The sequence below is a fragment of the Scyliorhinus canicula genome, chromosome 2, assembly GCF_902713615.1.
Source record: "Scyliorhinus canicula chromosome 2, sScyCan1.1, whole genome shotgun sequence".
NCBI classification, from domain to species: domain Eukaryota; kingdom Metazoa; phylum Chordata; class Chondrichthyes; order Carcharhiniformes; family Scyliorhinidae; genus Scyliorhinus; species Scyliorhinus canicula.
Genome location: NC_052147.1, coordinates 204383665 through 204397820, shown reverse-complemented (window position 1 = coordinate 204397820; position 14156 = coordinate 204383665). Strand labels below are relative to the sequence as shown.

The window sequence follows — 14156 nt, the reverse complement described above, 5'->3', positions numbered from 1 at the left end:
ATGTTTGTGGGACGGGTTCACCAATCCCACTATTAACATGAATCCACGTAGCTGAGACCCGATCTAAGATCCAAACTGTTTCCAGAGAAATGTAGGAATAATCAGACGTTTCTTCATATTGAAGGTTTTTTCATTAGTTGCATGAATAAACTTTGGGGAGAAACAAAGTTCTGAAACTTCAGATGTGCAGCTTGTCTTCCATATGTCAACATTATTAATATTTCTGATATTGATTAAATGCATAATTACATGATGGATAAATACATTTACTTATTTGCCTTTAAAAGAAGGTATCGTAGACTCATCTAAAGAATAATTATTCACTGACCAACCACATAACCAAGACTAGCATTAGCTCGGACGTGTTAAACTGAAGAGTCATTGAAATGTGAAATTTGTACTGCAAACATCCTCAAATATATACACACTACAAGCTTTCTGTATCATGCACCATTTGCAATCATATTCTTAAATAATAACTACATAGAGAATTATATACATAGAATCTACATTTAGAAACAGATCCTTCATTCCACCTAGTCTGTGTTGATGCTTGTATCCCACACAAGCCTCCTCCCACTTGCATTAATTATATCTCCCCATCTGGCTCGCATATCCTCTTTGACCCTCTCTTTTTTTTTTGGCTTTAATGCAAATCCACAACACCAAACACAACTACTGGCCCATAGATCGTGAATAGAGAATTCCTTTTAAGTCGAGAAGAGGAAGTCGAGAAGAGGAAGTAAGGAAAAAGTGTCAAAATAGTACACTGTTATAAAGTCTTTATTTTGGGCAGACTTACCCAGAATCTGTGGCATCCAAGATATTGGAGCGCTTCATTTCGATTGGTTGGCTGGTGGCCAATGGATCAGCTATGGATATTATTCTGCCCGGCGACCGGCAGAAATTGGTTCCTATCAGGTGGGGCTCTTTTTCGGCGAGAAGCCACTGGACCCTCACGGTGGAACCAGCTCTCTCTCTCTGCCCAGCTGCCTATTGTCAGAAGGCAGAAGCTTCTGAACCCTGAAGGATGGAGCTGTGTATCTCTGTCTGTCTCTCTATATCTCCCTCTCGTGTCGCACTCTCTCTCGTGTGCGTGCACTCCCTCGTGTGTGCGTGTGCACTCCCTCGTGTGTGTGTGTGCACTCCCTCGTGTGTGCGTGCTCTCCCTCTTGTGCGCGTGCTCTCCCTCTTGTGCGCGTGCTCTCCCTCGTGTGTGCGTGCTCTCCCTCTTGTGCGCGTGCTCTCCCTCTTGTGCGCGTGCTCTCCCTCTTGTGCGCGTGCTCTCCCTCGTGTGTGCGTGCTCTCCCTCGTGTGTGCGTGCTTTCCCTCTTGTGCGCGTGCTCTCCCTCGTGTGTGCGTGCTCTCCCTCGTGTGTGCGTGCTCTCCCTCGTGTGTGCGTGCTCTCCCTCTTGTGCGCGTGCTCTCCCTCTTGTGCGTGTGCTCTCCCTCGTGTGTCCATGCTCTCCCTCTTGTGCACGTGCTCTCCCTTGTGTGTGCGTGCTCTCCCTCTTGTGCGCGTGCTTTCCCTCTTGTGCGCGTGCTTTCCCTCTTGTGCGCGTGCTCTCCCTCTTGTGCGCGTGCTCTCCCTCTGTGCGCGTGCACTCCCTCTTGTGCGCGTGCACTCCCTCTTGTGCGCGTGCACTCCCTCTTGTGCGCGTGCTCTCCCTCTTGTGCGCGTGCTCTCCCTCTTGTGCGCGTGCTCTCCCTCTTGTGCGCGTGCTCTCCCTCTTGTGCGCGTGCTCTCCCTCTTGTGCGCGTGCTCTCCCTCTTGTGCGCGTGCTCTCCCTCTTGTGCGCGTGCTCTCCCTCTTGTGCGCGTGCTCTCCCTCTTGTGCGCGTGCTCTCCCTCTTGTGCGCGTGCTCTCCCTCTTGGGCGCGTGCTCTCCTTGGGGCGCGTGCTCTCCTTGGGCGCGTGCTCTCCTTGGGCGCGTGCTCTCCTTGGGCGCGTGCTCTCCTTGTGCGCGTGCTCTCCTTCGTGCGTGTGCACTTCCTCTTGTGCGTGTGCACTTCCTCTTGTGCGCGTGCTCTCCTTGTGCGTGTGCTCTCGTTGTGCGCGTGCTCACCCTCTTGTGCGCGCGCTCTCCTTGTGCGTGTGCTCTCCCTCTTGTGCGTGTGCTCTCCCCCTTGTGCGCGCTCTCTCCAAATTGTGCGCGCTCTCTCCAAATTGTGCGCGCGCTCTCCCCATTGTGCGCGCGCTCTCCCCATTGTGCGCGCGCTCTCCAAATTGTGCGCGCGCTCTCCAAATTGTGCGCGCGCTCTCCAAATTGTGCGCGCGCTCTCCAAATTGTGCGCGCGCTCTCCAAATTGTGCGCGCGCTCTCCAAATTGTGCGCGCGCTCTCCAATTGTGCGCGCGCTCTCAAATTGTGCGCGCGCTCTCCAAATTGTGCGCGCGCTCTCCAAATTGTGCGCGCGCTCTCCAAATTGTGCGCGCGCTCTCCAAATTGTGCGCGCGCTCTCCAAATTGTGCGCGCGCTCTCCAAATTGTGCGCGCGCTCTCCAACTTGTGCGCGCGCTCTCCAAATTGTGCGCGCGCTCTCCAAATTGTGCGCGCGCTCTCCAAATTGTGCGCGCGCTCTCTCTCTTGTGCGTGTGCCCTCTCTCCCTCTTGTGCGCGCGCCCTCTCTCCCACTTGTCCGCGCGCCCTCTCTCCCTCTTGTCCGCGCGCCCTCTCTCCCTCTTGTCCGCGCGCCCTCTCTCCCTCTTGTCCGCGCGCCCTCTCTCCCTCTTGTCCGCGCGCCCTCTCTCCCACTTGTCCGCGCGCCCTCTCTCCCTCTTGTCCGCGCGCCCTCTCTCCCTCTTGTCCGCGCGCCCTCTCTCCCTCTTGTCCGCGCGCCCTCTCTCCCTCTTGTCCGCGCGCCCTCTCTCCCTCTTGTCCGCGCGCCCTCTCGATATAAACCATCTCCCCCTTGGGCATAGCACTCCAACTGGAAGTGGAAGTCATGTAATTGGTTGGTAGCTCCACAGCAATGGTAACATCTAAGTTAAATGATGAACTTGGCTACCGTGGATGGATCCTGCTGAAATCCGATGCAGCTCTCCTGCCAACTTGGGAAAAGAACTCCCTGTCAATTTGCAACTATGGGCGGGATTCTCCAACCCCCCCACCGGGGGGTTGAATCCCGCCCCCGCCGGCTGCTGAATTTTCCGGCGCCGGAGATTTCTCCCTCTTGTGCGCACGCGCACGCTCTCCCTCTTGTGTGCCGCTCTCCCTCTTGTGTGCGCGTGTGCTCTCCCTCTTGTGCACGCGCCCGCACTCCCTCTTGTGTGTGCGCCCTCTCTCCCTCTTGTGCGCGCGCCCTCCCTCTCTCCCTCTTGTGCGCGCGCCCTCTCTCCCCCTCCCTCTTGTGCGCGCGCCCTCTCTCCCCCTCCCTCTTGTGCGCGTGCCCTCTCTCCCCCTCCCTCTTGTGCGCGTGCCCTCTCTCCCCCTCCCTCTTGTGCGCGTGCCCTCTCTCCCCTCCCTCTTGTGCGCGCGCCCTCCCTCCCCCCTCTTGTGCGCGCGCCCTCTCCCCCCCCCTCTTGTGCGCGCGCCCTCTCTCCCCCTCCTCTTGTGCGCGCGCCCTCTCTCCCCCTCCCTCTTGTGCGCGCGCCCTCTCTCCCCCTCCCTCTTGTGCGCGCGCCCTCTCTCCCCTCCCTCTTGTGCGCGCGCCCTCTCTCCCCCTCCCTCTTGTGCGCGCGCCCTCTCTCCCCCTCCCTCTTGTGCGCGCGCCCTCTCTCCCCCCCCCCCCCCCCCCCCCCCCTTGTGTGTAAAATGTTGGCGGAGCCTCATAGCGCAGGGAAGGAAAGTATGGCAGACCTCGGCATGTCAGCGTTGCCCTCCCCACTGCCAACACAGCCGTTAATGGAGTTTATTGCTGGTGAATTTTAAGAAGCACCGGCAGGAGATGCAGGAGGACCTGCCCAGGATGATTGAGGCAGCAGTAGCTCCTCTTCATAGGGTTTAAGAAAGAGTGGAGCAACAAATGGAGTCAAAGGCTACTACGTTGGGAGGTGGAAAAGGCAGTCTGGGATCACAGCGACCGGATCGTGTCTCTGGAGGCAGCGGTAACCATGCTGGTGGAGGCTCCAAAGTGTTTGAAGGCCAGGTTGGACAACCAGGGGCATCGATCCAGGTGTCAAAATCTAAGAATAGTTGGACTGCTGGAGGGGTCGAATGTTCGAGCGCCACCGAATATGTGGCAGAGATGTTTTGGAAGCTGCTCAGGAAAGGAGTTTTCGAGAAGCCCTCAGAAATAGATCAAGATAACCTCTCACTGCATCAGAGGCCAAGAGCTGGAGAACTGCCACGGCCGGTAATTGCCCAGTTGCATAAGTACATGGGAAAGTGGTGGATTTTGAGATGGGCGAAGTCCATGCTGGACTGTAGCTGGGAAGGTCACCTGTACGCGTATACCAGGACATTGGGGCCGACCTGGCCAAACGTCGAACAGGTTTCAACAAGGCCAAGGTGGCACTCTTTAGGGGCAAGGTTCAATTCTGGGAGCTGTGCCTGGCACAACTATGGGTCACGTTTAAGAATGCAGAGCATTACTTTAATATGCCGGCAAAGGCGAAGGGCTTTGTTGGAAAGAATGGTTTTGAGAATGTTCAGTTTTGATGTTTTTGTAATCTGAATGTTGGAGGTGTGTATTTGTGTGTTGGCTCTTCATCATGGTCAATGTTGGGATTGTTCGGACCTGTGCTTTTCTCTTGCTGGGAGGTTGGGGGATGGGGAATTTTGGCCTTCATAGCTAAAGAAATACAGTATACAATTTGGGAAGTGTTGCTGCATCTGTCCAAGGTATTGGTGAGACTGCACCTGGAGTACTGTGAACAGTTTTGGTCCCCATACTTGGAGGGATGTAGTGGCATTGGAGGCAGTTCAGAGGATGTTCACTAGATTGATTCCAGAGATGGGGTTTGTTTTATGGAGAGATTTAGGCTGATACACTCAAGTTTCGAAGAATGAGGGGAGATCGGATTGAGGTATATAAGATGTAAGGTATTAAAAGATATTGACAAAGTAGACTTACAGCAGATGTTTCCTCTTGTGGAGCAATCTAGAGTTTTAGCAATCATAGTTTTAGGATAAGGGGTAGTAGATTTAAAAGAGATGAGGCAAAATTACTTCTTCCAAAGTGTTGTGAACCTGAGGAATTCATTACCCTAAAGAGCAGTGGATGCCAAACATTGAGTCAATTTAAAAAGGAGATAGACCGCTTTTTAATTAATAATCATAGAATCCCTACAGTGCAGAAGGAGGTCATTCGGCCCTTTGAGTCTGTACTGACCATTTAAAAGAGCATTCCACCTAGGCCCAATTCCCCAGCCCTATCCCCGCAACCCCGTATCCACATCTAACCTTTGGACACTAATGAGTAATTTAGCATGGCCAATCCACTTAGCCTGCACAGGTTTGGACTGCAGGGAGGAAACCGGAGCACCCAGAGGAAACCCATGCAGACACTGGGAGAATGTACAAACTTTCACCGTCACCCAAGGTCTGAATAGAACCCGGGTCCCTGGCGCTGTGAGGCAGCAGTGCTAACCACTGTGCCACAGTGCTGTAATGGATTAAAGGGTTATGCGGAATGGGAGGACATCAGCCATGATCATATTGAATGACGGAGCAGACTGGAGGGGCTGAATTGCCTCCTCCTGCTCCTAATTCTTACCTTCTAAATCACTTTGCCCAGCTAATGTATCTTAAAGCCTACTCTATCCCATCAGGGAGACATTCCTTCTGACTATTGCAACTGGGAATTAATAGGAGGAATCATATTCCACTGAACACTAACTTGACTTAACACTGGAATACTGTTAGAACATAGAACAGTACAGCACAGAACAGGCCCTCCGGCCCTCGATGTTGTGCCGAGCAATGATCACCCTACTCAAACCCACGTATCCACCCTATACCCGTAACCCAACAACCCCCCCCCCCCCTTAACCTTACTTTTTAGGACACTACGGGCAATTTAGCATGGCCAATCCACCTTACCCGCACATCTTTGGACTGTGGGAGGAAACCGGATCACCCGGAGGAAACCCACGCACACACGGGAAGGACGTGCAGACTCCGCACAGACATTGACCCAGCCGGGAATCGAACCTGGGACCCTGGAGCTGTGAAGCATTTATGCTAACCACCATGCTACCGTGCTGCCCCGTGCTGTTATTGGAATAATTAGTCAGTTTCATACCAGTTTTGAGTAAGGGAATGTGACTTAGGGTCTTACTGTATTCTCTTTCCAAGATAAGCTGGTGCTGCTGTATCAACAATGAAAGTATATCTCTGAATCTCTGACTTTCATTTCTACAATGGGCACTTGGACCTTTATCTACAGCCCTGTTACTTTCATCTGCCTTATGCTGTTTTTCTTGGTCTCTGATTCAGTACAATTTCTTGATAACACCATAGCAATCATATACATAATCAAGGACTTCCAGGCTCCAGAAATAGCTTTAGGTCTGTCACACCCTTGACCAAGGGCATTGCTGCGACCTAGAGCATCTTCTCCACCTGCATGCTGTCTCGATATAACCATCTCCCCCATGGGCATAGCACTCCAACTGGAAGTGGGAGTCATGTAATTGGTTAGTAGCTCCCACAGCAATGGTAGCATCTAAGTTAAATGATGAACTTGGCTACCATGGATGGATCCTGCTGAAATCCGATGCAGCTCTCCTGCCAACTTGGGAAAAGAACTCCCTGTCAATGTGCAACTATGGGCGGGATTCTCCAACACCCCAGCTGGGTCGGAGAATCGCCGGGGGGGGGGGGGCGGTATGAATCCCGCCCCCGCCGGCTGCTGAATTCTCCGGCTGTGGGCTGAAGTCCCACTCGTTCTATGCAGCTCCCACCGGCGTAAATTTGAACTAGGTCCCTTACCGGCGGGACCTGGCGGCGTGGACAGGCTCTAGGGTCCTGGGAGACGGCGCGGGGGCGTCTGGCCCCGGGGAATGCCCCCACGGTGGCCTGGCCCGCGATCGGGTCCCACCGATCCACAGGCGGGCCTGTGCTGTGGGGGCACTCTTTTTCTATGCGCCGACCGTGTGGTCATGCGCAGGGATTACGTCAGCAGCCGCTGACGCTCCTGCGCATGTGTGGACCCACGCTTGCCGGCGGAGACCCTTCGGCCCTGGCTGGCGTGGCGCCAAAGGCCTTTCACGCCGGTCGGTGGGGCGCAAACCACTCCGGCGCCGGCCTAGCCCCTGAAGGTGTGGAGGGTTCCGCACCTTTGGGGCGGCCCGACGCCGGAGTGGTTCACGCTACTCTGTCCCGCTTTGACCCCCCACCCTGCCAGGTACGGGAGAATCCCGCCCTATGTCTTTCTGCCATTTCCATATCTGTGACCTCATCATATGCCTCCTTCCGAATCAGCTTCTGTCCTTAAAGCTTGGCCTGGATTTTATTTTTATTTTGCCCTCCACAAAGAGTGTCTCTTATCTAATTTCATGCCGTATTCACAGCGGCAAGAGTTTTTAAAAATTCAGAAATGTAGCCTGCTTGGGTCTCACGAGGCAAAGGTTTCCTTTAATAGAACATAGAACAGTACAGCACAGAACAGGCCCTTCGGCCCTCAATGTTGTGCCGAGCCATGATCACCCTACTCAAACTCACGTATCCACCCTATACCCGGAACCCAACAACCCCCCCCCCTTAACCTTACTTTTATTAGGACACTACGGGCAATTTAGCATGGCCAATCCACCTAACCCGCACATCTTTGGACTGCAATGGAATGCAACTCTGCATGCAATTGCATCTTAGTCGTTCCATACATCGGAGTTCTGAATTGCATTAATTTCCGCATATTCAATAGGAGTGGCATCTCTTGGACTAAAGCATCTGGCTCCATCGTGGTGAGGGAAATATTTACTTTACCTTCATCACCTATCAGTCAATAACCTTCATTCACAATAAAAACACCAGTCCTCCGTGCTGGTGTAGAATTCCTCCCATTGTCCCCAAATATAACTTTTGTGCCATTTTTTTTCATTCAATTGTGTACCATGCTGATACACTTGGTTGTTCCTGAACACAATGTGTGCACGCTGAGCAATGTTTTGAAACACAAAATTACTTCAAAATCAACTTTGAGATCCGAAAGGTGTACCATGATGTTCTTCAGTTCTTATTTTCGCAATTTTTAATGTTTTTTAAAACTTCCCATCCTAATCTTGTTGCCATCTTTCTGTTGTGTACTGAACTGAGAAAAGACTCGCCATGTGGACCCACTGCAATCAGCCATGTTGCAGCTTTAGTTACACTTTTCCAATCGAGAGGACAGTAAAACAAAATGCTCCGTTTTATGCCACCTGTTCCTGTCAAGCAACATGAAGGAATCTGCTGCAGGTTTGAAGAGGGTTGTGCAGTACTTACTCTCTCAGCAGCTTCTGCTTCACCTCCCTGTTGCGCTGTCGACCCAGCGGCTGTGCAGCTGCAACCACCATGTCTGTTGCAGCCTTTGATCAGAGCTGCCACCAAACCCTCAGCAATTCTTGTGAGGATGTAGCATAATGGGCTGCTAACTCCAGGCATTCAGCACAACTCCTTAACTAGAAGTACTTCCACGGACTTTGCAATAGCAAAAGAATTTCAGAAATGCCTTGCCTGCAAGTTAGGTGCCTGCCCCTTTATGCCAATGTTGGACTCTACCTGCAACTGGTACTTAACGTTTGGTGAGTGACAAGAAAACTAATCCAATGGACAAGTCCAAATTTGGAAGTTGGGTGTCACAACAGGTGAGTGACAGAATGATATGACCAATCCCATTGCTCCAGCACATGAAATAAGGGATACTCTCATCAATGCCCTTCTCAAGATGGCATGGCACACTTGAAGGGCTTGGCATTGAGGCATGCACTTCCAAGACGGTGCTTGGCTACTGTAATGTCAGCATATAGGTCAGAATTTCCTGTCTTTAGTTTATTATCGTCCAAAGAATAAGTGATCCCCATATTTCTCCTGATAAAATTAGCTACCTCCTTGGCTACTTTGCTAAAAAGCCCAAAGGTGCAGACTGGCTGTCCAACCTGTCTGGATTCCTCCAACTGGAGAAAATAAAATTCACCTTCCAGGGTCGGAACATGGCTTTCACAAAACGTGGAAACCATTCACCAACTTGTTCCAAGACCTGTTTGTAGCCAGCAACCAATAAGAGGGGGGGGGGGGGGGGGGGGAGGGGCAAGGGGGGGGGGGGGGGGGAGAGGGGAAGGGAGGGAGAAGGGGAGGGGGGCAGAAAAACCCACAGGGGGAACCACGGATCAAAGCGACATAGCTGTGGAGGATGGGTTCTGAGGACAAGCGGGAGAAACAGGGACAACAGCAGCATACTGAGCGATACATACCAGGGCCAACGCTGGGAGCCCAACTCCCGGAATGGCCAGATAGGGCGCACAGCCATTGGGTGTGGGGAGGGTGGAAGACATGTCATAAGGTTAGTTGTTTGAAAATGTATCTTTTCTCTTTCTGATTTGAGTGTCTCTGCTCATTTCTCTGAGGGAGCTCTGTAAATATTGCCAGCATTAACCTTTCAGTGATTGCTGGACTATGTATCATAAAAATATGAAAATAAACATATCAAAAAATAATACTTTGCTAAAAGAACATGGAAGCCTGGGGGGGGTGGAATGCTAAATGTAAGCTTGTTTTTGGTCCAATCCTCTATTATTTACTATAACTTTCCTCAAATTGGAACCATCTTCCAGTCTCAGTCATACCTGTATACAAATAGTTTATCTATAGGATAGGGTAAACAACAAGCAATGATTCTTGCAGTTCAGGAAATCTCTCTTTGGTCTTTGTTTTCTTTTTAGACACTTTTTAATTGATACTTGTTGTCCGGCCTCTGACTCCATGTCCTTATGCCAATGTGGCACCTTATCAAAGACGTTCTGAAAATCTATGCATGCCGACCGATTGCATTTATCTTATCTGCTCAAGAATTCAGTAGGTTTGATTAAACATGGCCGTTTAGAAATCCATGCTAACAGATTTTTAATGTAATCTCCATCTCTGGGGGCTGCATTTTCTTTCCCAGGCCACAACCCCACTGTTGTGGTGAAATGCGGGTCAGTGGGTCAGGAACCTGGAAATCTTATTGTTGGAACACTGAGGACGTTTTTCTTTTGAGGAGAAAGCCACTTAAGAGGCTGCCTCCGAGAGTCCTGTCCACTGTCGATATAGATGAGAGAATGAGAGGGCACCCCGGAAATTGTTGCTGCAGGGGGTGGGGAAGGGAGGGAATTAAATGAGGCATCATGAGGCCTCTGGCCCATCACCAGCTGGCCATCTCATCTATTGACTGGGCCTCCGCCTCAGCAGGGTCCCGCATGCCCACTGAAAATTTCTAGACTGTGCCTGATGATTCCTCTCAGTAGAAAGGAAAAAAGTAAGACTTGCATTTATAACGTGTTCTTCGTGACTACCAGACATTTTTAAAGCACTTTACATCTATTGAAGCACTTTGAAGTGTGATAATTGTTTTAAATAGGAAATGTAGCAGCCAGTTTGCAGAATGCAAACTCCTACAAACAGCAGTGTGTTAATAGCTAGATATCCGTTTTTGTTATGTTGATTTAGGGATAAATATTGACCAGTACACTGGGATTAGCTCCCTTGCTCTTCATCAAAATAATGTCATGGGATCTTTTACATCCACCTGAACACGGAGATGGAGCCTCTGTTTAACTTCTCATCCGAAAGACCGCACCTCCAACAATGCAGCACTCCAGCAAAACGGTACTGGAGAGTCAGCCGTGATTTTCTTTTTATGCTCAAACCAAGGAATGGGAACCAAACCTGTGACTGAGACAAAGAGTGCCACTAACTGAGCTACTTGGCTCCCTACCATTGGTGGACAGGTGGCTAGCAACACCAACCCTCCACCAGAAGCAGCCTCCCTGAAAATAGGCTGGAGGTAGGGACATGGTGGCAGACCAGCATGGAATTGCCTCCTTAGCCCTTTGAAATTTCAGCCCCTCCCTTATGATCTTTCATATGTAGATACTGGTGCTTATGCTGTTTCCTCCTTTTGTTTCTTTGAGTGTCTGTGGCTAGATGACATGTTTCCAGTGCTGCTCTGTAACTGGCTATTGGGAGATGTGTTAGAGCTGACTTGAGTGACTGACGCCTCATCCCTTCTTGGGGGAAGTACCTGGCCTGTTCTTTGCATTTCTTGAGCAGGCATGAAGTGTTAGTAACAAACACGTGACATTAATATCAAATTTTATACACACTTTTGTCCCAGATATTAATTCATTATATTGAACCAATTAACATGATGCTTTCCTTGTGTAGCTCAGAAGAAGGAAATGGCAAGACGTCACAAAAAAAGGTACCAAAAATACAACATTTGGAAATTATTTTCTTATATTTGTTAAATTGTTTTTACATTATGCTGAAGATCCCATTTAGGTTAATTGTTAACATTGAGATAGTTATTTTGAAGGCTTAACTACATTTATAAAACTTCACAAAGTTTCTACATATCTTGGGCGATTTACATGTGTAGCTGTGACTAAATCAACAGAACATCAGTCACCAATGTTGCAAATTGTTGGATTGGTAGATCGTCGAAACCTAAACCAAATAAAAATAAAACTATTTTTTTCTTTTTATCTGCAGCACAAAGTTATTTTGCGTCAGTTTAGCATTGGTGAGGATAGGCTCCAAAAGCGACAACCAATAAGAAGTCTGGATGAAAGTAAGTCTGGATGAAAGAAAGCATGGATGTTTCCAGTAGCATTGATGATGATGTTGAATGCTCTTCCTCCCACACAGCTGACCTCACCAAACCATGCAGGTGATTAAAGGCCTTACCGAAGTCCATGTAGACAACATCCACTGCCCTACCCTCACCAATCATCTTCGCCACTTCCTCAAAAAACTCTAAGTTAGTGAGACATGGGGCGGAATTCTCCGCTCCCGGGAAAAATCGGGAGGGCGGTCGTGAACTCGGCCAAGTTTCACGACAGCCTCGGAGGCCGCTCCTCGCCCCCTATTCTCCCCTCCCGGCGGGGCTAGGAGCGGTGCTCCGTAAATCTCGGCCGTGGGGGCGTCGCGCCGAGAATGATGCTGCTGGCATGCCTAATGACGTCAGCTGCGCATGCGCAGGTTGGCCGGCTCCAACCCGCGCATGTGCGGCTGACGTCATGATGCTGACGGCGCAAACCCGCGCATGTGCGGCTGACGTCATGATGCTGACGGCGCAAACCCGCGCATGCGCGGTGGCCGTCTTTCCCCTCAGCCGCCCCGCAAGACGTGGCGGCTTGATCTTGCGGGGCGGCGGAGGGGAAATAGTGCATCCGATTTGGACGCCGGCCCGACGATCGGTGGGCACCGATCACGGGCCTGTCCCCTCCCGAGCACAGTCGTGGTGCTCTTTCCTTTCTAGGCCACCTACAAGCCCCAAACGGGCTTCTCGCTCCCGTTTCACGACGGCAGCGACCAGGTGTGTTTGCCGCCGTCGTTAAACGGCCGCGAACGGCAGGCCGCTCGGCCCATCTGGGTCGGAGAATCGCCGTTTGCCGTGAAAAACGGCAAGCGCCGATTCTTCCGAGCCCGGGGGAGGGGGGGGGGGGGGGGTAGAATCACGGGGGGCGTGAATTTTGTCGGGGGCCCCTCCCGCGATTCTCCCACGCCGCGCGGGGAGCGGAGAATCGCACCCATGACCTCCCCTTCACAAAACCATGTTGCCTCTTGCTAATATGTCTACTTATTTCCAAGTTGGAGTAAATCCTGTCTTGAAGAATCCTCTCCAATAATTTCCCTACCACTAACGTAAGGCTCATGGCCTGTAATTACCTGGATTATTCTTGCTACCCTTCTTAAACAAAGGAACAACATTGGCTATTCTCCAATCCTCTGGCACCTCTCCTGTAGCCAGTGAGGATACAAAGATTTCTCTCAAGGCCCCAGCAATTTCCTCCCTTTCCTCTCTCAGTATTCTGGGGTATACCCCATCAGGCCCTGGGGACTTGCCTACCTTAATGTTTTTCAAGACCACTAAAACCTCCTCCTTTTAAATCTCAACATGACCCAAACTATCTACACAGCATTCTCCAGACTGATCATCCACCCCAAGTCCCTCTCTTTGTTGAATACAGACGCAAAGTACTCACCTAATACTTCACCCATTTCCTCAGGCTCCACGCATAAATTCCCTCCCCTGTCCTTGAGTGGGCCAACCCGCTCCCTGGCTACCCTCTTGTTCTTTATATATGTATAGAAAGCCATGGGATTTTCCTTAATCCTGCTGGCCAATGACTTTTCGTGACCCCTTTTAGCCCTCCTGACTCCTTGCTTAGGTTTCTTTCAACTTTCCTTGTATTCCACACTTGCTTCGCACGTTCACATTAGCCTTGACAAATGCTTCCTTTTTCTTTTAGACTGGCCCACAATATCCCTCGTTATTCAAGGTTCCTGAAACTTGCCATACTTATCCTTCATCCTTACAGGAACATGCCGGTCCTGAATTCCTATCAACTTCCACTTGAAAGCCTCGGTCATTTCTGCGATTGGGGCATCTCGGTGTTGGGCACTTTGTCCTCCTATTTGATTTCCATGATGTTTCAAATGTATCTCATGTAGAACATATCCAGCTGCTTATTGTGCCTTGAGTGGGTATTCTGTCTCACAGGCATATAGGAAGGTACGTGTTACCACTGCTTTGTACACAGCAAGTTTTTGTTGTAAGTTTTATACCACATTTCTTCCACACTACACTGGCAAACACTGTGCTTACTCTGGGAATTCAATTTGCCACCTCACTGTCAATGCAGATAGTTCTGAGATAGGTGAAGGTGTCTACAACCTTCAGGGCTGTGTCAATGATAGTTGTAGTAGGTGGAATATGGTCAGAATTTGATGGAGTATCTCTGTCTTCCTGGAGCTGATGGTTAGTTGTCAACTGTTGTTAAAAACAGTCCATGATCCTTTAGAAGGCTCCGCTCACAGATGACACAAGCACACAGTCACCAGCAAACAGCTATTCCCGTATCGCCATCATTGATACCTTTGCTGTCGATTTCTGGTTGAAGAGATTGCCATCTGTTCTGAACTGATGTATATTCCATCAATATTTCCAAGAAATGCCCCAGTAAGCATGGCAGTAAAGAATATACTGAAGACACCCCCGCTTCACACCACTTGTTACGTCAAGAGGTCAGTG

The 14156-nt window shown here is 50.4% G+C and overlaps 1 protein-coding gene across 9 annotated transcripts in view; it reads left to right on the top strand.

Moving 5' to 3' along the window:
* rapgef4a (Rap guanine nucleotide exchange factor 4a) overlaps nucleotides 1-14156 on the top strand; it is a 514684-nt gene that overhangs the window by 391045 nt on the left and 109483 nt on the right. For 8 of the 9 annotated variants that reach the window (XM_038789400.1, XM_038789401.1, XM_038789399.1 and 5 more), the window contains 2 exons: nucleotides 11285-11321; nucleotides 11612-11690. In XM_038789400.1, coding sequence (XP_038645328.1) covers nucleotides 11285-11321; nucleotides 11612-11690 — 116 coding nt within the window. Of the gene's footprint in view, nucleotides 1-11284; nucleotides 11322-11609; nucleotides 11691-14156 lie in introns of all 9 variants that reach the window. The other variant, XR_005459764.1, reaches the window with a different exon arrangement.